Source organism: Vulpes lagopus, chromosome 10 (genome assembly GCF_018345385.1).
Source record: "Vulpes lagopus strain Blue_001 chromosome 10, ASM1834538v1, whole genome shotgun sequence".
Taxonomy (NCBI): domain Eukaryota; kingdom Metazoa; phylum Chordata; class Mammalia; order Carnivora; family Canidae; genus Vulpes; species Vulpes lagopus.
Window position 1 is genome coordinate 31,693,995 of NC_054833.1, and position 22,530 is coordinate 31,716,524.

The window sequence follows — 22,530 nt, forward strand, 5'->3', positions numbered from 1 at the left end:
AGATGACTTCAAGTTTTTTGGCTTGATCAACCTGAAGAATGGAGTTTACATTTACTGATATGCTGGAAAAGCAGTTTTTGTTGGGGGTTGGGTAGAAAAATCCTATGCAGTGTAGTTTCCACATGATAAATCTGAGATAACACATTTAATCTATTACAACTTTTGCAGTTCAGGTCTGTTAAAGAACAGTGAAATTCTTTTTGTGGAGAATGACATTTTACTTAATTGTAGTTAAATTAGTGTTTCTTATCATCAGAATTGAATGCAAATCTTCATCTGTCAAGAATGATCTATAATGAGACTTTATGTATTCCGTTTTTGAAATGCCTTTTCACTCAGGTAATGCCAAATGTGGACATCAGTTCATGAGCATGTTGTTTTCATTTGAGCATATTTGTCTCTTGGAAGGCATTTGAATTCTATTAGATTCTTCTTTTGATATTTACCTTTTAGCATAACATTATGTTACAAATGTCCAATTAAAGGTGAAGTTGAAGCTCCTTGATTGCAAAAGTATATAGAATTTGCAGTATGGAAATTTACTTTGCACTTGTGGTCTGGAAAATACTGCTGGAACTATAGTTTGAGTTCAGAAAATATATTCATTGAGAATTTATGTGGTAATGGTGATCTCTCTTCTTGTTTTAATGTTTGATAGCTTGGAAAATATGTAGGGCAGCTCATGATTGTGATTCTAACAGATTATCACAGTGTAAGTTTCTCATAAGCCATGTTTTGCTTTGCAATTTTAGGTTAAATTAATTAAGAAATAGCATCAAATCTGCAGCAAAAATTCAATTAAAAAAAAGATTTTATTTATTCATGAGAGACACAGAGGGAGAGAGAGAGAGGCAGAGACACAGGCAGAGGGAGAAGCAAGCTCCATGTAGGGAGCCCAATGTGGGACTCAATCCAGGGACTCTAGGATCACACCCTGGGTTGAAGGCGGTGCTAAACTGCTGAGCCACCCAGGGATCCCTGCAAAAATTCATTTTGAAACCATTTAGCATTCAGTAACAGAGGCTGAAAATATGTCCAACTGAACCTTTTCTGATTCACCCATTTTTTGACCAAAATTGATTATAATGTATCTTAGTAGATTCCACTTCAGGTTGTACTGAATTAATGTTTGTTGAATTTATTTCAGAATATTGTCATCCGTAATTGTCAAAGGTAGATGATACGTAGGGGCTAATTCTTCAGCCACTTTAAACTCAGCATTAATTCCTCAGAACTTGAGTATTGGTTACATTGGTTGACTTATCAACAGTTAAAGAAAACTACTTGAAATCATTTACCTTGTTTTTAAGTTGACTCTTGATTTTGCTCTCAATGACCTTAACTTTTCAAGCCTACGTATGTTCTGAAAGGTTGTTAGGTTTAAATCAGTTTGGTTTTTTTTCTGGATTTCTTTGCTATAGTCAAACATGATTTAATTGATTCACCATTGGTCAGTGGCTTTCCTTGCTCTGCTAACAAATGATATACTTGGGAATTTACTTTGGATGCAGTTTTATTTTTTTGAGGAAATTCTGTGTGATGCTTTACTCATTTACTCTGTTTTAGAGTTTTCTAACTTCAGATTGTTGTTTTCATGGGAGTTGAGAATATTGTGATGAGTGCATAGTTTGGTAATGTTTGATGTATATTTTTTCCTTCAGCACAGCTGTAGTGTCAGTGCATAATAAACAGCATTTTGCCATCTTGTTTGATAATGAAACCCACAGTCTCCTGTGCCTTCAAAGCATGATACTCATAGTTGTTACCTCTTCTTTGCTTATTTTTTACATGTTGTGTACAAATTGGTAATTTTAGATGTGTAGTATGATAATCCATGTGGAACTTGAAATGCTATTGAGTTATAACAACTCCATAGTGCAATTTATGGTATTCTGAGTGGCAGTATTAACTGATGAGAGGGCATATTAGGTCTCTTTCATAGCTACTCAGCATTGTCATTGTAATGTGAAAGCAACCATAGATAATATGTAAATGAGCATGGCTGTATTCCAATAAACCTTTATTTATGGACACAGCTTTGAATTTCATGTAGGTTTCACGTATCATTGGATAATCATCCTTCTTTTGATTTTCTTCCCCCCAAACACTTAAAAATATTACCTTATGGACTGTACAAAAAAAAAAAACAGACGTTGGGCTGGGTTGGCTTTAGTTTTGGCCCCTGCCTTATATAATTGTAACTTAAGATGTAAGGTTTTCTGAAACCTTTCAATTGGAAAATGCTTCTATTTTACTTCTAGTATGTTGTTCATATCTATGTCTTAACACTTAATCTCATTCTAGTTAGTAATGGATGTATCTATCTCCTTTTACTATATTATAAATTTTTAAGAAAGGATAAAGATAATCTTATATTCATTTTATTGAAGGATAAAGTTTAAAGAGGATATAATCATGGCTCTCATACAAATATAAAATGAACACATGCCAAGGATATTTAACTCATTAATTAATGAAGGAACCAGTCAGGTGTTACAACTTGATTCAAAGGAGGTTTGGTTCAAAGGAGAATTCAGAATTCAGAGTGCCTTACTCTTAGAGATTAATCAGGCTAACATAGATACAAATGGATGCAAAAACTGGCTAAATTCTTCAGTTCCACTAGACACAATTTGCGTTTCTATGGACAGGAATTATTTGTACTATTAGTTTTTTGCAAGTTAACTTCTCTGCAGAGATGGAAAATAGCCTCAGCAAAGACAAGTCCCACACCTCTAGCAAATCAAGGAATCCCTGGAGGTGCTTGCATCCCATTGAAAAGATATTCAGTAATTTGGTTCACGATTAGTGTGTGGAAATGCAACTATTCTAATGATTTTGTATTCTGAAGCTTTACTGAATTTATTAGTTCTGACAATGTTTTGTTGGAGTCTTTAGGGTTTTATATATATATGTCATCTAGAAATAGAGTCTTACTTCTTCCTTTCTGATTTGGAGGCCTTTTATTTTTCTTGCTTTATTGCTCCTGCTATGATTTCCAGTACTATTTTGAATAGACATGATGAGAGTGGGCATCCTTGTCTTATTGTTAATTTTAGAGGAAAAGCTTTTAGCCTTTCATCATGGAGTATGATATTAGCTGTGGGTTTGTCATATGGCTCTTATGTTGAGGCACGTTCCCTGTATTCATTTAGATTGAGAGTTTTTATCATAAATGGATTTTGTATTCTGTCAGATGCTTTTTCTGCATCTATTGAGATGCTTCTATAATTTTTATCCTTCATTTTGTTAATATGGTGTGTCATGTTGATTGATTTGTGGATGTCAAACCATCCTTTGATCCCTGGAATAAATCACACTTGACCATGGTGTATGGTCCTTTGTGGTACTGTTGGATTCACTTTGCTTGATATTTTAAGGATTTTGCATCTGTGCTCATCAGGGATGTTGTCTTGTAGTTTAATTTTTAAAGATTCTATGTATTTATTTGGAGTGTGAGTGGTGGGAGGGGCAATGGAAGAGGGAGAAAGGATCTCAAGCAGATTCTACATTGTATGTGGAGCCCAAGGCAGGGCTCGATCTCATGACCCTGAGATCATGGCCTGAGCCAAATGGATGCTTAACTGAGCCATTTAGGTACCTCTGTAATTTACTTTTCCTGTAACATCCTTGTCTGCTTTTGATTTCAAGGTAGTGCTGGTCTTGTATAATCAGTTTGAATCTTCCCTTTTATTTTTGGAAGAGTTTGAGAAGGGTTGGTATTAATTCTTCTTTAAAAAATTTTTTAAGATTTTATTTATTTATTTATGAGACACACACACACACACACACACACACACACACACACACACAGAGGCAGAGATATAGGCAGAGGGAGAAGCAGGCTCCATGCAGGGGGCCCGACGTGGGACTTGATCGTGGAACTCTGAGATCATGCCCTGGGCCAAAGGCAGATGCTCAACTGCTGAGCCACTCAGGTGTCCCTAAATGTTTGATGGAATACACTAATGAAGGTGTCTGATCCTAGACTTTTATTTGTTGGAAGATATTTGATTACTGATTTACTCTCCTTTCTAATAATTGATCTGTCCTAAATCATCTTAAAATTAAAACACAACAGGGCAGCCCCCGTGGCACAGTGGTTTAGCGCCGCCTGCAGCCCAGGGCGTGATCCTGGAGACCCTGGATGGAGTCCCACGTCGGGCTCTCTGCATGGAGCCTGCTTCTCCCTCTGCCTGTGTCTCTGCCTCTCATTCTCTCTCTGTGTCTCTCTGAATAAATAAATAAAATCTTAAAAAAAAATTAACAACAAACCCTAAAGTAGCACCCTATCCTTTTGTGATTTATAGTTTATGGTTTATAATTTATTACTCTTCCTAAATTTATAACTAAATAGCTATAAGTATTTTTAAAAATCTAATAAAAAGCTATAGTTTTTCTAAATTACTAAGTGAAATGCTTATTTGCAGTTATTTAGCAATGAAATCATTTAATGGAAAAAGTTAGGACTTTTAAAAAGATAAAAAACCTGAAGAGAAAATCTTTAACTAGTTTTGAATATACTAACTAATGTGTTTTATTGTTTATTTTTAGTATGATTGTATGAGTTTTCTCAGAATGGATCATGTTAATTAAGTTTTTTTAGAGGGAGGGTTCTCACTTGAGAGTTTTTTTTTTTTTTACCCTTAAAATCAGCATGTCCAAGGCTAATGGCTAAAGCAGGTCATGTTGTATGTAGTAAAGAAATTGTTATTGACAGAAAAAAAATCAATGGTCCTTGGTAAAAATGCTCAGATATGCTAACAACCAGAGCCATGAAAATTAAAACAATTTGTAAATGCTGTACTTCCAAGATATCAAAAATTTCACAAAGCAAAATATTAAGTTAATGTACAGTGTTTTAACATGTGTGTGTCCCTGCACATACTCTCCCCTTTTCCTTGCTCGTAAACAAACATGTGCTTGGCTAGTGTGCGCACCTGCATGCTCTTTCCCACATACACATATGCTCTCTCCCTTTTTCTCTCTCTTACACACTTCCAGTCACAGCCATCATCACTCCTGAAGGGTTGCGTGGCTCTTTCCTCTGCTTCTCTTCTTCCCACCTGCTAAATGTAGGAATACACAAGGGGTCTGTATTTTGTTTCTTTGTGCTTGTTTCTCCCACGTTTTTACTGTTCCTGCAGATTGGATTGTCATCTCTACACAGATGGCTTCCATGTCCGTATCTCTAGCTTTGAAAGAATTCATTCCCCACTGGAAGGTCCTGTAGAAACTGTGAGCTCTATTTCACTACATCTCAGCTTTCCTCCTCCCAGAAGTGAATTTCTTCCTTTTAACTTGACAGTTTATGTGAATGCTACTAACTTCATTCCATTCACTCAGGTTTAAAAATCCTTTTATTTATGACAGATCATTTTCCTCCAGTCACAGGGCCTCCTCATTCTTTCTCAAATATGCCAAGTACTGTCCCACTTCAGGGCCTTTGTATTTTTGTTCTTCTCCTGGAAAAGGCTTTCCCTACAGGATCTGCAAAGCTTGCTCTGCTCCTTCTTTCTGGTCTCTTCAAATGTTAAAAGTTAAGTGTGGCCTTACTCACCCTCTTAGGGGAAATAATAGTCCTGCCTTCCTCTCTCTGACTTCTTTTCTTGGCTTTGATTTTTCTCCACAGTACTTGCAAATATAATTTGTATCATTATTATCTTTCTTCTCCACTAGGTCATAAGCTCCTTGAGTACCGGGACTTTGTCACTTCTGTTTACTGTTTCATCCCCTGTGCCTGGCATAGTAAATCTTAGTAAATATTTTTTGAATGAGTGAAATTGTCATTCTCTGGATAAATAGAACCACCTATTTTTCCTTAAAAATGCCCTGAATTTTCCTGCTTTATTATCTCATTTGTTAGATGTTAATATGAATTTTCTTCTTTCTTTTCTTTTCATTTATTTTCTATTCTCTTTTTTTTCTTTTCTCTCCTTTTTTTAAGATAAAAGTGAGACCATTGGTACATTTTTCTTAGACTTTTCAAAAGTACCCTTTGTATTTGGACCATTTCCCCCGTCTGTTGCCTACTTTCTAAAGAGGAACGAGGATTGATTAAAACAGCTGGATTATTCCTTCCTGAATAATCTTGAGGAAGAGGTAATTTTGGAGGAGGTGTGTATTTTGTTTATTGCTCCTTTATTAATAGTTGTCCACTCTGTTCGGTACTTAGACTGGCTCCTTTTACTCATTGAGCTATAAAAATACTGCAGTTTGAATAAAAGAATTAAGAAGTCTTTGCAAATGTTCTTTAAATGAATGTCTTTAGCTCTTTTATTACTGCATGATGTTTAACGGTGCATTTTTGATTGTTGGATGAATTTTAGTTATTAATCAGAGAAACTGAAGATGTTTTTCATTTCACAGTCTTTAAAAACTGAGTGTTTTGTTTAGTTTTGCTTTCTGAATAATCACAAATGCAACCATTGATTAATATGCAAAGCCCAGGTTTTGCATTCTTGCCAAATATATTCAGAATTCTTCAATAAATAACTCCCAAGCCCATCCTATTCCATGGTGCATATTTTTCTGGCTGAAGACTGTGGGAATTCTCTGGAATGAACCAAGTGGCATTAATTATTAAAGATAATGTACTGCTGAGAGTTCTGAGATATGTATTAGGTGAGCCATATAAAATTGTTAGTTTTATAGTTTAAATGAGCTCAAAATTGGCAGTTTTATAAGGTTAAGCCTAAAATCTTTTGAACTCTTGAACTGAGCTCAAACCCAGTATTTTATTGTTAATTATTAAACTGAAAACTACAGTTGACCCTTGGACAAAACAGGTTTGAACTGCACAGATCCACTTATACATGCATTTTCTTGGATAAATAATGTATGGTACTGTAAATATGTTTTCTCTTCCTTATGATTTTCTTAACATTTTTCTCCTAGCTTACTTTATTGTAAGAATACAGTATATAAAACATGTAGCATTCAAAATATGTATTAATCATCAATTCATATTATTATTAAGGCTTCCGGTCAATAGTAAGCTATTAGTTAAATTTTGGGGGAGTCAAAGTTATACTGAATTTTTAATTGTGTAAGGGATTAGGGTTCTTAACCTCCATGTTGCTTAAGGGTCAGTTGTACGTTCCAAATATTGTGCTATTTAAGGCTTTAAGTGATCTGGGTGTTACTTTTACTGAGATAATTTGTTATATAGCTTTTCAAAAATATGTTTAAACTTAGGGAATACTCAGGGAGAAAGTACATAAAACATGCAGTTAGAGGAGTAATGACTCTTATAAATCTCAAATGGAGTGTCATGGTTAGTCTAAAATATTGCTATTTCTTTCTTTAATAGAAATTTTCCAATGAAGTACCTCCCTCATTTGTGGTTATTTCTTCCCTTCTACTATTCTTTAGTTCATACCCTGCCTTATTTCAAAAAGAACATGTATTTTATATTTTATAATATATATTTAAATATTACATGCGCATTTTTATTATTAGATCTGATGTACAAAATTCAGATGTAGAAACAGATCAGTATCATTTTCTAGCAGCACTGAAGACTAGCAATAATTTACCTGAATAAAATCCCTCTAAAGGTAATAGTATACTGTTTTTAGATTTTCCTAAAAACCTTAATAGAAAATATCTGATAAATTTTTTTACAACACTGGAACACTGTATTTTCAGCAAATTAAATACTTGCTGAATAGGGAGGATTATCTTTAATGATTGGGACAGATGGGAGTGAGATGAAGGAAAGAATGAATCTCCATTTAGAGAAGTGTACATTTCAAAATATTTGACAATTTTGCTAATATGTCATTGTGTTAATTTTTATGTTGATTTACCAGATGTTGCCTCATAGGGAATTTGTGATTATTATAGTAATGGACCTTGCTGATAACTTTTCCTAAATTATTTTAAATGTTGCCCTCAAATAATTTTTTCTTGTTAATTGGTTTTCTCTGAAGAGACATTATTTTGTAGTAGAATTGAACTTTAAGGCAACTTCTTCACTGGAACTAGCTTTATAATCACTTTTTAAAATCATAGATTTTCTTTTTTTTTGCTTTAGTAATCTCACCCAAATGTTTGTAGTCAAAATAGAAAATTAAATAGGAATAATTATATAGTTTACTCCAGAGTCTTATTTGATGTATGTATACTTATGTATACTTTGGAAGTTATCCTTGTATTTAAATCTACCTGCCTCCTTTGATTCCAAAGTGTTTTTAGCGCTTGCACATTAGGAGTTTAGTTCTACATATACCCTGCTGGACGAAATAAGTGAAGAAAATTATGTAATCTGTTTTTTAACATTATGGGTATTTTGTTGTATCAAATATTTTTGAAAATATTCATACAGATAACTTAGTTAATTTAATTTCTTGGTAATATACTTTTAAAGAATTGGGGTGCCTGGGATTGGCTTGGTTGGTTTTAACATTTAACTCTTGATTTTGGCTCAGGTTGTGATCTTAGGATTGTGAAGTCGAGCCCCCACTTCGGGCTCTGTGCTTCAGATGTTTGCTCTGAGTGGAACCTGATTAAGATTTTCTCTCTCCCTCTCCTTCTGTCCCTCCCTCACATCCCCCCTCTGAAAAAAAATCATTTTGTGATGCTGTTGTTCAACATAATATACTGTAGATTTAATAGATGTAGCTTTTTGGTAGTATTGGGGTAATTATTTATTATATTTCTCCTTATTGTCTTTTGTTCCTTTGTATGAAAGGGAACAATACTTAGACCAATTAAAATTTAATAGTTTCTATAAACATGTTTCATTTCAGAGATTTGTTCCATATATGTCCTATGGTGAAACTATATTTGAGTATGGAAACTGGCAGTCCCATTTGCCTTTCTTCACAGAACAGATTTCATATTCAAATCTTGTTTTTTTTTCAGTTATATATATGGTAATGCATATCATATGTATATGCATCGTTCTCCCTTGACTTAAGATAGGGTCACATCCTCATAAACTAATTGTACATTGAAAATATTATAAGTCAAAGATGAATTGGATACATCTAACCTACTGAACATTATAGCCTAGTCTTGTCTATCTTAAATGTGCTCACATTTAAGATAGACACTTATGAACACTTATATTAGCCTACAGTTGGACAAAATTATTTAACACTAAGTCTGTTTTATAATGAAGTGTTGAAGATCTTAGTGGATTTATTATATATTTTACTGAAAGTGAAAAGCGGAATGGTTGTATGAGTACAGAACATTGCTTACCCTCATGCTCCTGTTGTTGACTATGAGCTGTGGCTCACCCCTGCTGCTCAGCATCACTAGGAAGTATGGTACTGTATATGCTAGCCTAGGAAAAAGTCAAAATTCAAAACTTAAAGTATACTATTGAATGTGCATTGCTTTCTTACTATTGTAAAGTCAAAAAGTTGTAAGTGGAACTGTCTTAAATCTGGGACTGTCTGTGTATGTATACAGCTCTACCAACCTAAAGACAGCTCCTACATTTTTTTCTCCTATTTAAGAGGCCAGATATTTTTCCCTTCTCTACTACGTTTTAAGTCCAAATGTTATTTTTGATTATCGTTATGAAGAAACATTATTTATAAAATTAGTCTAAAGCTGTGGTGCTGTCCCTTAAATTCTGAATACAAATAATAAAAAGAATATAGTAAATAAGATTTGAGTTTGTCAAAGGAAGAAAGTGAAGAGTGGCAGAAAGTTACCATTTTTTCCCCTGAATTATTTTTACATGCTTTTTGCTAGCCTTGTACCTATGTCGTATTGGGATTTTTGTTCTTTGAAGAAAAGGACACTCGAGGGCATTTTGTTAACAGTATATTCTTACATTGAATGCATTTTGATGTCCTTTGTGAATGCTTATTTTCTGTGACAATTTTGCATCCACCTTTGTTGTTCTTTAGTATCGGCTACTCATTTTGAATAGTTTGCCTTTATGCCCAGTATAGATTTAGCATTACAGTCTTGATTATTCAACTGATTATGAATGTGCACGTATGTATATGTACCCATGTGTAAATAAGGATGTTATTTGCTGTACCTTTTAAAAATGAGATTTTATATAAAATCATTTATATTTCAAATTACTGGAATTATAGATAAATACAATTATATCTTCATCATTTAGTAATGAATGTCTTGGAGCTGGGTTTGGGATTTCCTGCCCTTCTGCTTTGTTCTCTGTAGCAGGAGGTGAATCTCCACAAATTAATTTCCTAGGCTCTCTTGCCACCAGACTTCTGGGTAGGTTTGGCCAGTGGGAGGCACTGGTAGGAGATTGGAGGGCAGGAAAATGGGAGAAGACCGGTTATTTATTTCTCTTTTTTCTGCTTTGAGATGCAACCGCTGTGGTTCTAGCTCCTACTACATTAACTCAGGACTTGGCTCAGTGATCAAAAATCCATTTAATTACTAGAACAAGAGTATATCTCATCATAAATATGTTTTTTTTCTCTTGTTCTTCCCTAAATTGCCTGTAAATATGAATATCTAGTTTTGTCTATTGGAATTATATTGAGTATCTAATCTCCAATCTCATTTAGTTATAATGGGTTGTTAAGTATTTGCATATGGTTGCTGTAAGGTAGGTAGGTGGAAACAGGTAGCTAACTTGCTTGCTTTCTCTCTTTCCTTCTCTCTTTTTCCCAATAAAGTTTTCTTCCTTTGTAAAAACAAGACATGCTTATATGGAAAATGCAGGGAAGTGAGAAAAAAAAGAGACTCACCCATAATGCCATTTCCCACGCCATTGAGATTATTTTGGTATATTTCCTTCTTGACTTCTTACCATGTAGAGAATTTCTAATTTAACACCCATATAAACATGATTTTCTTCTCCAAATTGTTACTTTCAAAGCATATTGCTTTGTTAATATATTCCCATCATGTCTGGGAATATAATTTTATACTCGTAAACAATCTACAGTTTTATATCTTTTTCTTCCCATTGAACATATACATTCTGCCTCATTATTAAGGTGCTGCAGTGTAGGGAAAACTGAATATTCCCCGGAGTACGTTATGGAAAATGTCATAGGTAAAGGAGTTGGCTGGGTCAAAACTCTGGAAAAGACTGGCTGGTGGACATAGTGAAAGGACATCTGTGAAAGGGGAATAAAAAATGTTACCATAGAGAGGGAAAGGAATGAAGTTTATTTCTCCTTGTAGGGGAAATCAATGAGTCTTTTTTCTTTAAGATTTTATTTATTTATTTGAGAAAGAAAATAAGCATGAGTGGAGGGGGAGGGGCAGAGGGAGAGGGAGAAGCAGACTCCCTACTGAGCAGAGAACCCAATGCCAGACTTCATCCCAGAATCTTGAAATCATGACCTGAGCAGAAAGCAGATGCTTCACCAGCTGAGTCACCCAGGTCGCGATTGAGGGTCTTGAGAGCTGCAGAATGGGCATGGAACTGTTTGTGGCATGCACATTGAAGTATAGGTTGCCAGGGAGAAAGGAGAGTGTTTAGTACATAAACTGAGTCAGATCTGTGTACCTCCCGCTGGCTACTCGCCTCACCTGCAGAAATTGTACTTTCTTCCAGGGCTTGCCTTCACATGAGCTTCAGCAGGAGTCTTGGGAGAGTACTGAAGTCAGTGCATTCATTGGCGTCTGGGAGTGCTGGAAATCAAGAGCTTTGGGGGCTTTGATTCACAGTCCTGGGAAGAGAGAGTTTTACTTATTTATTTATTTTTAAAAGATTTTATGTATCTGAGACAGAGAACGCAAGTGTGTGAGACCTCGAGCTGTGGTGGGGAGGCAGGGGAGGAGGGAGAAGCAGGCTCCCCACTGAGCGAGGAGCCCTTGTGGGGTTGGATCCCAGGACCCTGAGATCATGACCTGAGCCCAAGGCAGACACTTCACTGCCTGAGCCACCCAGGAGAGAGTCTCAACCGCACGGGAGGTAAAGGAGCACTTAAAGCCTGAGATCATTCAGGAATTTCTAGGGTCTTAAATATCCACATTATTAATATTCATTGTCTGTTGCTGTGTGAGAAATTATCACAAATGTAGGGACTTAATGCTCGTTTGCTGTTTTGCGGTCCTGTAGGTCATAAGTTTGGGCGAGCTGAACTGGGTTTTCTGCTCAGGGTCTTGGTGAGGCAGAAATCAAGGTGTCGGCTGGGTTAGGCTCTCCTCTGAAGACCGAAGAATTTGCTTCCCACATCATGTGGGTTGTGGACAGAATTCTTGTTCCTAGGTCTGAAGTCCTAGTTTCCCTGTTGGCTGCCAGCGGGGGGCTGTGTTCTACTATCAGAGGCTGCCTGAAGTCCTCCTCACTTGGACACTACAGGCTTCAAAGCCAGCAGCACCTCAAATCCTTATCATGCTTTCAATCTTCTTTGGTTTTCTCTTTTGCTGCCAGCTGGAGAGAACTGCTTTTGAAGTGCTTTTGTGATTAGATTAGGCCCACCTTGACAATTATTTTAAGATCAACTGACCTGAGACTTGAATGACATCCAAAAAATCTCTTCCCATCATTAACTAGGTTAGTGTTTGAGTAACCAGGAGGTAGGAGTCTTGGCAGGGGTTTGGGGGTAAGGGAGGGTGCCGCCTTTTTAGAATGTTGCTTACCACAGTGTTACATAGATTTTCACTGTCATATATGCTTCATAATACAGTTAACTCATGTGATAACCCCAATATTACAAATATTCCAGGAGATTTAAAGCCACTAATGATGGCCTGGGATAAATTTATGTATATAGCGTGTATTGTAATTGATGTTAAACGACAACTCTTAATAAAGAAATTTAAGGACTACATAATACCCTATAATATAGAAGGTATTACGGATGTTTCCTTCATGATTAGGACCTTGAATTTGCTTTATATTTTTCACTTAGATGAATATCGTTATGATGAACGTTGCCGCCTCTTTTTACTCTTGTATTATGGGGAACTAACTTATCTGAAGAGTTTGAAGATCCCACATTACTTAAAGGAGTTATGTTAATTCCTATTCTAAGCAGTAATGTTTAGTGTCTTTTGTGCTATGTCTTTTCAGTCTTAAAAATTTTTAGTCTTTCATATTTTGATAGAAGAGCTATTTCTCATAATTTTTCACTTAAAAAACCAGTTGTCTTCGAACCTCTTTTCTTCTATATGCCTATATTAAATGTAGTAGGTTTGTAATAAAAGTTCAAGTTAAATACTGTGACTAATGCACTGTGGCATGTTGTTTCTTCTTTATTGGTCTCCATTTCCTCTTTGCAGTGGAATGGCTGACTTGAGATTTTTCAGTGCTCTGTATGTTAAATACCTTTCATACCCTCTTTTTCTCTTTAAACATCTGTAATACCTGTTAGCATTCTGCTGGTATCTTTTAAGATGAACTTTATAGACTTTGGAAGAAGATAGTCACACACATAGGTAATACAAAAGGTATGGGCATTGTGCTGGGCTGCCTTTCGAAGTATCCAGCGTTATGGTTCTGTATCAGGACACCGTGTGTTACACTACTGTTAAATCATTTCAGGTTACCGGGTCATGGGAGACCTTTACTTGAATTTGGGATCAGGAGAAGAGGCATTTGAAAGATTCCTTGAAGATCTGTACCAGTGGTAGGAATGGTGGGATCTTTTTCTGGGTTAGGGAGCTGTGAAGCCCAGATAGGGTAAAACATTGCCAGTTCCTGTTTTTGTATGTTTTCAGTATCAAATAATGTTTTCCTGAAATGGATGAACTGTTCCCTTATGTGGTTTGACTGGTTCAGATTATGGAGAAACAAATACTGTCCTTGTTATGGATGCCACGTTTTTTAAAAACTGCGTTAGCTTTTTACCAGTGAGGATATACTTTTTGGCTTATAGTTAGCTTGTGGTTAAGTACAGACCTTAGATCTTGTTACGTGACTTCTTGTCAAACAAAGTGTGCCCCCTTTCCCATCGTGCTTATGCAATTGAGTTGCAAAAATAATTTCAAAGCTTTAATTTTTATTCTTCACTAACTTCATAGTAATCTTAGTTTGTCTTTGCAGCCTGTTAAAATCTCTTCAACTTCTGTCACTCAGTATGTTAGTGTCCCTTTTAGTTTTCTTCTATCTATAAATTTGATAAATATGTCATATGTTTTCATTTGTCTTTTATGAAAAGCTTGAGAAATTTCAGAATAAAAGAGCCCTATCATCTGCTCCCTTCTTCCTGTTGTGTAGTGATTTGCCATATAATTAACACTTAACATTTTTGAGTTTTTAATCAGCTCCAAATTTATCTAACTGTATTATAATATTGAATTACCATTTTAAAACTCTATCCATGGGCATATCACAGAAGACTCCGCTATATGCAGGCTGTAGGAAAGTTTCAGTGTGCCTTCTGCATTTGCCTGGTCTATCATTCTAGCAGCTTTAGTTAAAACCCCCCACCACCAAAAAAGAGGGAAATGATTAGTGTTTCTACTTAATTTCTTTAATTTACATTTGTATCTCTTATGCTGAAAACCTTAGTTTTAAATGACATTAGTAATTAGTTATTTGCTTTCATCTTATACTTTTAATAATTTCAAAATAATAATGCAGATCTTACCAAAAATACATTGTTTCCCTTTATCTCTAGGAGGGTATATCCTAGTTGAGATATATTACGTTGCATTACTGCCATTTGAAGTAATTACAATAGTAGATTTTCAGTTATTAAGCCATTCTTATATTCCTGAGATAAATTCAAACTCAGAACATTGACTTTGTTTCCAGATGTTAAATCAGTCTTACTTTCCTGGGATTTACCTCATCATGGTGTTTTCTTTTTTTGAATCTATCATGTGTATTACATACTCTGTATGTAATATGTGTCTGGCGGCTCTCAGGATACTTCTTTTATATTGGTTGTGAACAGCTTCATTATGATGTGTTGTTTTGGGTTTTTTTTTGATTCTCTTATTTTTGCTGATCTTGAATCTGTAAACATGTATCTTTGAACATATTTGTTATGTTTTTGTGAATTAGAATTATTACTTTAGATGTTTTTTTTTTCCCTGTGACAGTGTTTATTCTCCATGGGTATCTGTGAGTCTGTTCGTATTTTTCAATCTTTTAAAACATGTAAAATATCTGATCTTCAGATTGCATAATTTCTTTTTGTTAGATTCACTTACTCTTTTCCTCTTATCATTTCCATTTTGCTGTTGAGCCAAGTCAGTACTTTTTATTTCAGATACTGCATTTTTCAGTTTTGAAATTTTTATTTGATCTTTTTTCATTTACATTTTTCATCAAGGAATTTTTGCCTTTAGATTGGTTTCAATGTCTAATGCAGTGTGCTTATTGTATATATGTTTTAAAATCTTTGATAAGTCCAACGTCTGCTTCATTTCACATTTGGCATTTCTTGATTATCTTTTCCTTTGGGAATTGCTCACATTGTACTGGTTTTGTTGTATCTAGTAATTTTGGATTGCATCACTGACATTTTGAATATTGTGTTGTGGACTGACTCCACTAATGTCCTTTAGAGAATGTAGAGAATGTTAACTTTGTCTTATCAGGCAGCAGCCTGGTGGGGTTCAGATTGAACTTTCTCTCTGTACTTCCTTAGGTGGTGGTTTTAGCATCAATTCACTTTGACAGCCTTTGCTGTGTTCTTAGTTTCATTAGCTACTAAAGGATGCTTTTCCTAATTTCTCTTACTGGAAGGATAGAATCTCCAAGAGTTTTAGCCTCTGGCATCGCATGTATTTTTTCCTGACTGGGCTACTGTTAGGTCTAAGTAATGAGAGACAAAGGAAAACAATAAGAAATATTATCTCTACAATCTTTATATAATACGCTCCTTTTTAAAAAAAATTGTTTCTCTACTCAGAAGAATGGGTTTTCATGCAGAATCTTATATGCCCATGCTCTAGCTGGAGTGATGTGAGTTCTGTCCTTGGGCCAGGTTGGAAGAGATAAAAGAGGGGGGAAAAATCTCTTGACTCTTTCCTCCACATTCAGGGGGCAGTTTTCAAGTCCTTTGGCCAGAAAGTTGGACTTCCCTAAGAGTTTTTCTGACCCACCTGTTACATTCTGATTCGGCCTATCCGTGGGTCAATCCTGGAGGTAACAGAGTGGGGAAAAAAAACAGAAGCACACTGCCACTGTATTTGTCACTCTTCAGGTTTTGAATGTTTCCAAATTTGCCTGCTCTTAAATTTTTTAGAGCTCTCGAGTGGTTGCATGTTTATATTATATTTCATTTTGTTATCTTTAGAGTTTTTATTGTAAATAGTGGAAGAGGCTAGAAACCTCATATTCTTTTTTTTTTAATAAATTTTGCTTGATATAGGATTCTGTGTTGACACTTGTTTGCAAATGCAATTGAACGTGCTTAGTCCAAATGTTCTGCTTTTATTCTATTTATTCCTATGAATGTGATGTATATTCTTATTTTTTCCTTTGGCAGCTATTAAGATTTTCTCTTTATCAGTGCCTTTCAGCCATCTTATTGTGATAGGCCCTATGTTATTCTTAAGTATTTAGCAGACTTCAGATTTATGGAGTTTTTTTGGGTCAGTGTGTTTATAATCACCATAAAATTTGTAAATTTTTTTATCAATTATTTTTTCAAAATTTTTTTCTATTCGTCTTCTCCTTCTTAACCCCCTACTACTGTCCCCAGGGAGAGCATTTTCTTTTTCTTTTTTCCCCTTCAGTTACATGTATCGTTCTGTTTTGTTTTCTAGTTACATGTATGTTGAGTGGCTTTATATTATTTCATATCTCACTGAGACTTTTGATGATCTTTTTCTCTCACACACAAAAACTAAACCAAACATAAATTTTTGTGCATTGTTTTCTTGCCACTTCTTTAAGTTCACTAATCTTTTCTTCTTCTGTGTCTAATACAGACATATCGTGGTGACATTGCTGATTTGGTTCCAGACAGCTGCAATAAAGTGAATATTGCAAAAAAGCGAGTCAAATGAAGTTTTTTCATTTCCAAGTGCATGTTAAAGCAGTGTTTACATTACACTGCCTTCTATTAAGTGTGCAATAGCATTAGGTCCCAAAAACCGAGATTCATATCTTAATTAAAAAATGCTTTATTGCTAAAATAATACTCCTTAGATGTGTATTAGGGACAATGGCCTTTCTAGCACAGGGAGCTTTTTTTCAAGACAGTTATTATTTTAATTCCCAGTCTACCAAATAAAGTTACCACCATTAACCAACTATGTCCAGTTACCTTTTTATACACTCTTTTATTTTTAAGTCAGTTTATGAATAATTTACAGAATAACTAGCGAAATTCCACTTTATTAGACATTTTAATAAGAATTTAAGCACAGGACAGCCCGGGTGGCTCAGCGGTTTAGCGCCAGCCTTTGGCCCAGGGTGCGATCCTGGAGTCCCAGGATCGAGTCTCACGTCAGGCTCCCTGCATGGAGCCTGCTTCTCCCGCTGCATGTGTCTCTGCCTCTCTCTCTCTCTCTGTATTTCTCATGAATAAATAAATAAAATCTTTATTTTATTTATTTATTTATTTATTTATTTATTTATTTAAAGATTTATTTATTTATGATAGAGATAGAGACACAGAGAAGCAGAGACACAGGAGGAGGGAGGGAGAAGTAGGCTCCATGCTAGGAGCCCGACGTGGGACTTGATCCCGGGACTCCAGGATTGCACCCTGGGCCAAAGGCTGGCGCTAAACCGCTGAGCCACCCAGGGATTCCCAAATAAAATCTTAAAAAAAAAAAGAATTTAAGCACAGCAGACCTCTTTATGTCAGGTAAATTTTGGTGCACAAACTTCATAAACAATGAGAGATTATTGTTACACAGTATTTTAGCAAAATGAGGTGATCTAGGTTGTTGCAGAATATTGTGTCTTTTCAGTTGAATATTGTGTCTTTTCAGTTGAATGAGTGACTAGAGGAAACTATTTTTTTTGTCCTTCAAAATATGTTGTTCACTCATAATTTTTAAACTATACAATATTCATCTAGGATATTATCAGCTAGAGATGTCATTTAAATGATCAGTTTCATCACAATTTTATTTTATTTTAAATATTTTATTTATTTATTCATGAGAGACACACAGAGAGAGAGAGAGAGAAGCAGGCTTCATGAAGGGAGTCCGATGTGGGACTCGATCCCGGGTCTCCAGGATCATGCCCTGTGCCGAAGGTGGTGCTAAACTGCTGAGCCAGCCAGGCTGCCCTCATCACAATTTTAGAGTCTAGAGTTAGAGTTACCCCTTCTTCATGTATCCCAAACAACTAGTCTGTTCTCTGTGTGTTTGGTTTTTGCTGTTTTTTTTTTTCATTTAAGAATTTACATATAAATGAGATCATATGGTATTTGTCTTTCTCTGTCCAACTTATTTCACTTAACATAATACCCTCTAGGTCCATCCTTGTTGCCAATGGCAAAATTTCATTCTTTTTAATGGCTAAATAGTATTCTGGGGTGGTGTGTGTGTGTGTGTGTGTGTGTGTGTGTGTGTTAGCCCATCTTTGTGAATCTTCTCTTTCCCATATTATTTTTCCCTGTTGCATCCTGTGGCATTGGGTATAATAACTCAGTTTTTCTGTTACAAGTCATAGATTATATACTGTAAATTAGTTTTTTTATGATTGATATTTGGATTTACTGTTTATTTTGCCCAGAATATGAGGAACCTTTTGACCTCCAGTTTCTGTTTTTTAAAATGATGCAGCTGAAATGTGTCACTAGAATTAAAAAATCATGTCTGAAAACTGGCAGCCACAAGAGTAAGCTGGAAGTACAACATAGATGTCACTTCAAATTTTGATGTGAGAAATGCATGTTGTGATCTTCCATTTATGTCCATACTGCCATTTTAACTTTTATTTATCACCATAACCAAGGTTATTTTTTTTCCAGTTCCCTGGGGGAGATTTTAGTTTGTTTTGAGGCAGATAATAGCTGATTTTGAAACTTGATTGTAAGAGTAAGACAGTTCTTCACAGAAAATTTTTCCTTATGCAGTAAAGCTAAGTATTTTAATTAGGTGAATATTTTTTCCTTATTTTTAGTAAATAAGACTTGTAAGTGACAATTTTAAGAAGAGATTATTAGTATGTATTGCTGTTGGTACAGTCAGCAGAACGATTAAAATTATAATCTGCTTTTTAAAACTTATTTATACTAAAGGAATAGTCCTAAATCTTTTGTTTTTATTTATTTATTTAAGGCAAGAGGAGCAGATGTTCCAGAGATTCCTGGAGATCTTAGTCTTAAGACATGTGGCAGTACAGCCAGTATGAAGGTTAAACATGTGAAAAAGTAAGTATAATTTTACAGTGGATTTTAAATGAATTTATCTAAATGGGAGTCAGTGTTTTGGTTCTCTTAAAAACTTTTAGATTTCTTACTAAATATGTTCTTACTGTCCATACATTAAATTATACTGTAAGCCTAAATTTTGACTTAACAATTAGTGGAGTAGGTCTGAAGATTATCTACTTGTCTAAAAATATATTTTAATTTTGTTCTTGTAACAACTTTATGTCACTGGCTATCAGATTGCATTTGTTCAATAGGAATAAGTTAAGTGTTGTCTGTCTTGGTGCCCTTGATACATGTTCTCATTCATTTAGAAAAATCAGCTTTGTTGTGTGAGTTATGGGATCGCTGTATCTCAGCTCTGTCTGAATTGGATGCTAGTAATTGACCCTTACATAAAATACCTGAAGGTATCCCATTTCAGTTTTCAACAGAAAAACCATTCTATACTTTCCCACTGAAGCCTTAGTACACTGCCCCCAACCCATAAGGCTGGTATTATATAAAACAAAAACAGAAAAACCATCTTTTCATCTGGTAGGGGGTTAGGGAGCTATGTTTTCATTGCAAATAGAGAAAAGACAAAGATAAAAATATTCATTCTGCATCCAGACCCACCAATCCAGGACTGATGGTCTGCGACAACATTCACAGGTAAAATCTGGTTTTCTATTTTGTTGGGAATGCTGCTTCTGATTAGAAGTTGGCTCTCACAGTTTTCATAACATTCACTGAAGGTGTAGATTTTTCTATGGGCATTGCCTTGGGTCAAGATTAGGAGAGTGTAGTGATGCTTTTTAATTTTTGTTTTGTGTTGTTTTTGACCTGTGCATTAAATGTAATTTTCATTTGGTTCACTGTATTTCTGGAAAGGTTGTGTGGATATATGTGTGCTCATGCGCATGTGCTTATTAAAATAGTTTTGCTTGCATGAGCTCTTCAACCCATTTTGTTTTTTCCTTAGGTTTAATAATTTGGCTATTCTAGTATCTTGCATCTCACTTAATTGTTTCATGTACTTCAGGTTACCCTTCACTAAAGGTCACTTTCCGAAGATGGCTGAATGTGCACATTTCCATTATGAGAACGTTGAGTTTGGCAGCATACAGGTATATTTGAAATATTTCCTGCATACTGAATTAAGATATACCTATATCTCTATTCTCTTCTATATTTCTTTTTTTAATCTATGTGTCTGAGAGAGAATACTTAGAAGTAGTTTTTTTCTATTAGTGTGTCATTGCTTGATGTGAAAACTTTTATTTTCTTCTGTTGACCAATACTTGATGCCTGATGACAACTATTTCAATTGAAAATTGTATGATAGGATCAGAATTTCTATTAGATTCCTAGACAAAGTTTGCCATTGTTTTAGCATGAAGTATTCTAGTTGTTAACTGACTCTTATGTGGGATCACAGTAATAATGGTTAAATCCAAGTAGGAGTGAAGTGGGGGGGGGGGGATGTAATAATGGAAGTTTTATTTTGATATTTTTTTCTTACTGTGAGGTATAGTGTGTAAGTATATATATGCTTATAAAGCATATGCATGTGTACATATATGTCATATACATATGTACATTTTAAAGTCCAGGCTAAGAAATAGAAATTTCCTGGGTATCCTTTCTGTGTTATATTTGCCTTCTCTGCCCTAAAGATTACTAATACCATGACTTTTATAATATTCATTATAATCTTTTATAATCTTACTCTCTATATCCCAAATCAATATGATGTTTAGTTTGCTTCTTTTTGAATTTTATATAATTGGAATTACTCCAGTCCATTTAGCAAATACTGAGCAAGTACTATATACCAGGCACTGTTGTAGGTGCTTTGGCTATATTAGTGAGCAGCAACCACAACCCAAACCAAAGACCTGCTCTTAAAGAGCACAGAGGATGGCTGAGAAGATAAGAGCTATGGTAAAAAGGTAGAACATGGTAAGAAGGACCAGGGGCACTGGGGGTAGGTTGAAATACCAAATCTGGGCAGGTTTCACTATTGAGTGTATTCTTTCTTCTTTCATTTAACTTTGTGAAATTGATCCCTGTAGATGTCTGTAGTAGATACAGTTTGTTCACTATTGTATATTAATCTGCAGCATTGAATATGTCACAAGTAATTTATCCATTCTTTTTGTTTGAAATTTGAATGGTCAGTTTTGGCCTTTGTGAGCATTATTGTACACAAATCCTGGTCATATATGCAGGAATTTCTCATGGATACCTAGGAATAGAATTTCAGGGTTATAGCAGACCCACAGATCCAGCTTTACTAAATAAAGCCAAACTACTTTTTATTTTTTTTATTTTTTTTTATTTTTAAAGATTTTATTTATTTATTCATGAGAGATACAGAGAGAGAGAGAGACAGAGACACTGGCAGAGGGAGAAGCAGGCTCCACGTAGGGAGCCCGATGTGGGACTGAATCCTGGGACCCCAGGATCATGCCCTCGGCTGAAGGCAATGCTAAACCGCTGAGCCACCGAGGCTGCCCCCAAACTACTTTTTAAAGTGATTTATTAATTTATACCCCCATAAACAATAAATCAGAGTTGCTGTTCTATATCTTTGCCAACTATTGATTGTTTGATACTTATCAATTTTCCGCATCTAATGGGGATTTAAATGTCTCATTGTATTTTAATTTACAGTCTCCTGATTTCTAATGCAGGTATTTTCAGATATTTATTGGGCATTTGAGATTTCTATTTCTTGAAACTCTAAATTGGGTCTATTGCTCATTTTGTTTTATAAATTTGCTTGTATTTTCTTATTCATTCATGAGAATGCTTTACATATTTTGTATGTTCTTTCATGTTGCATCTAGCCCTTTTTTATTTTTGTATATGAAAATACCTTCTCCCACGTGATAGCTTGTTATTTCATTTTCTTTATGCTGCTCTCATGGTATAGGCTTCATTTATTTTATTCTTTATTTCATGTATTTTATGTAGTTATATGAAGCACAAACCTGGCTTATAGTTTTTCTGTCAAATTTAAAATGTGCTCCCTTGCTCTGAAGTTATGAAATTATTTTCCTATTTTTTTCTGTAAATTTCATAATTTTGTTTTTGTTTTGTTTTAAAAGATTTTATTTATTTATTCATGAGAGACAGAGAGAGAGAGAGAGAGAGAGAGAGAGAGGCAGAGACACAGGCAGAGGGAGAAGCAGGCTTCATGCAGGGAGCCTGACGTGGGACTCGATCCCGGGACTCCAGGATCAGGCCCTGGGCTGAAGGCGGCGCTAAACCACTGAGCCACCCGGGCTTCCCAAATTGAACGTTGAGGTTACTTGGAATTCTTATTTATAAATAAAGTGATATTAAAAAT

General features: G+C 35.1%; 1 protein-coding gene across 6 annotated transcripts in view; it reads left to right on the plus strand.

Annotated features, from left to right (window-relative positions):
• Nucleotides 1-22,530, plus strand: part of ARHGAP32 (Rho GTPase activating protein 32) — a 288,412-nt gene that overhangs the window by 114,205 nt on the left and 151,677 nt on the right. For 3 of the 6 annotated variants that reach the window (XM_041770213.1, XM_041770212.1, XM_041770210.1), the window contains 3 exons: nucleotides 19,102-19,193; nucleotides 19,806-19,847; nucleotides 20,218-20,302. In XM_041770213.1, coding sequence (XP_041626147.1) covers nucleotides 19,102-19,193; nucleotides 19,806-19,847; nucleotides 20,218-20,302 — 219 coding nt within the window. Of the gene's footprint in view, nucleotides 1-5,947; nucleotides 6,118-19,101; nucleotides 19,194-19,805; nucleotides 19,848-20,217; nucleotides 20,303-22,530 lie in introns of all 6 variants that reach the window. The other 3 variants (XM_041770214.1, XM_041770215.1, XM_041770211.1) reach the window with 3 other exon arrangements.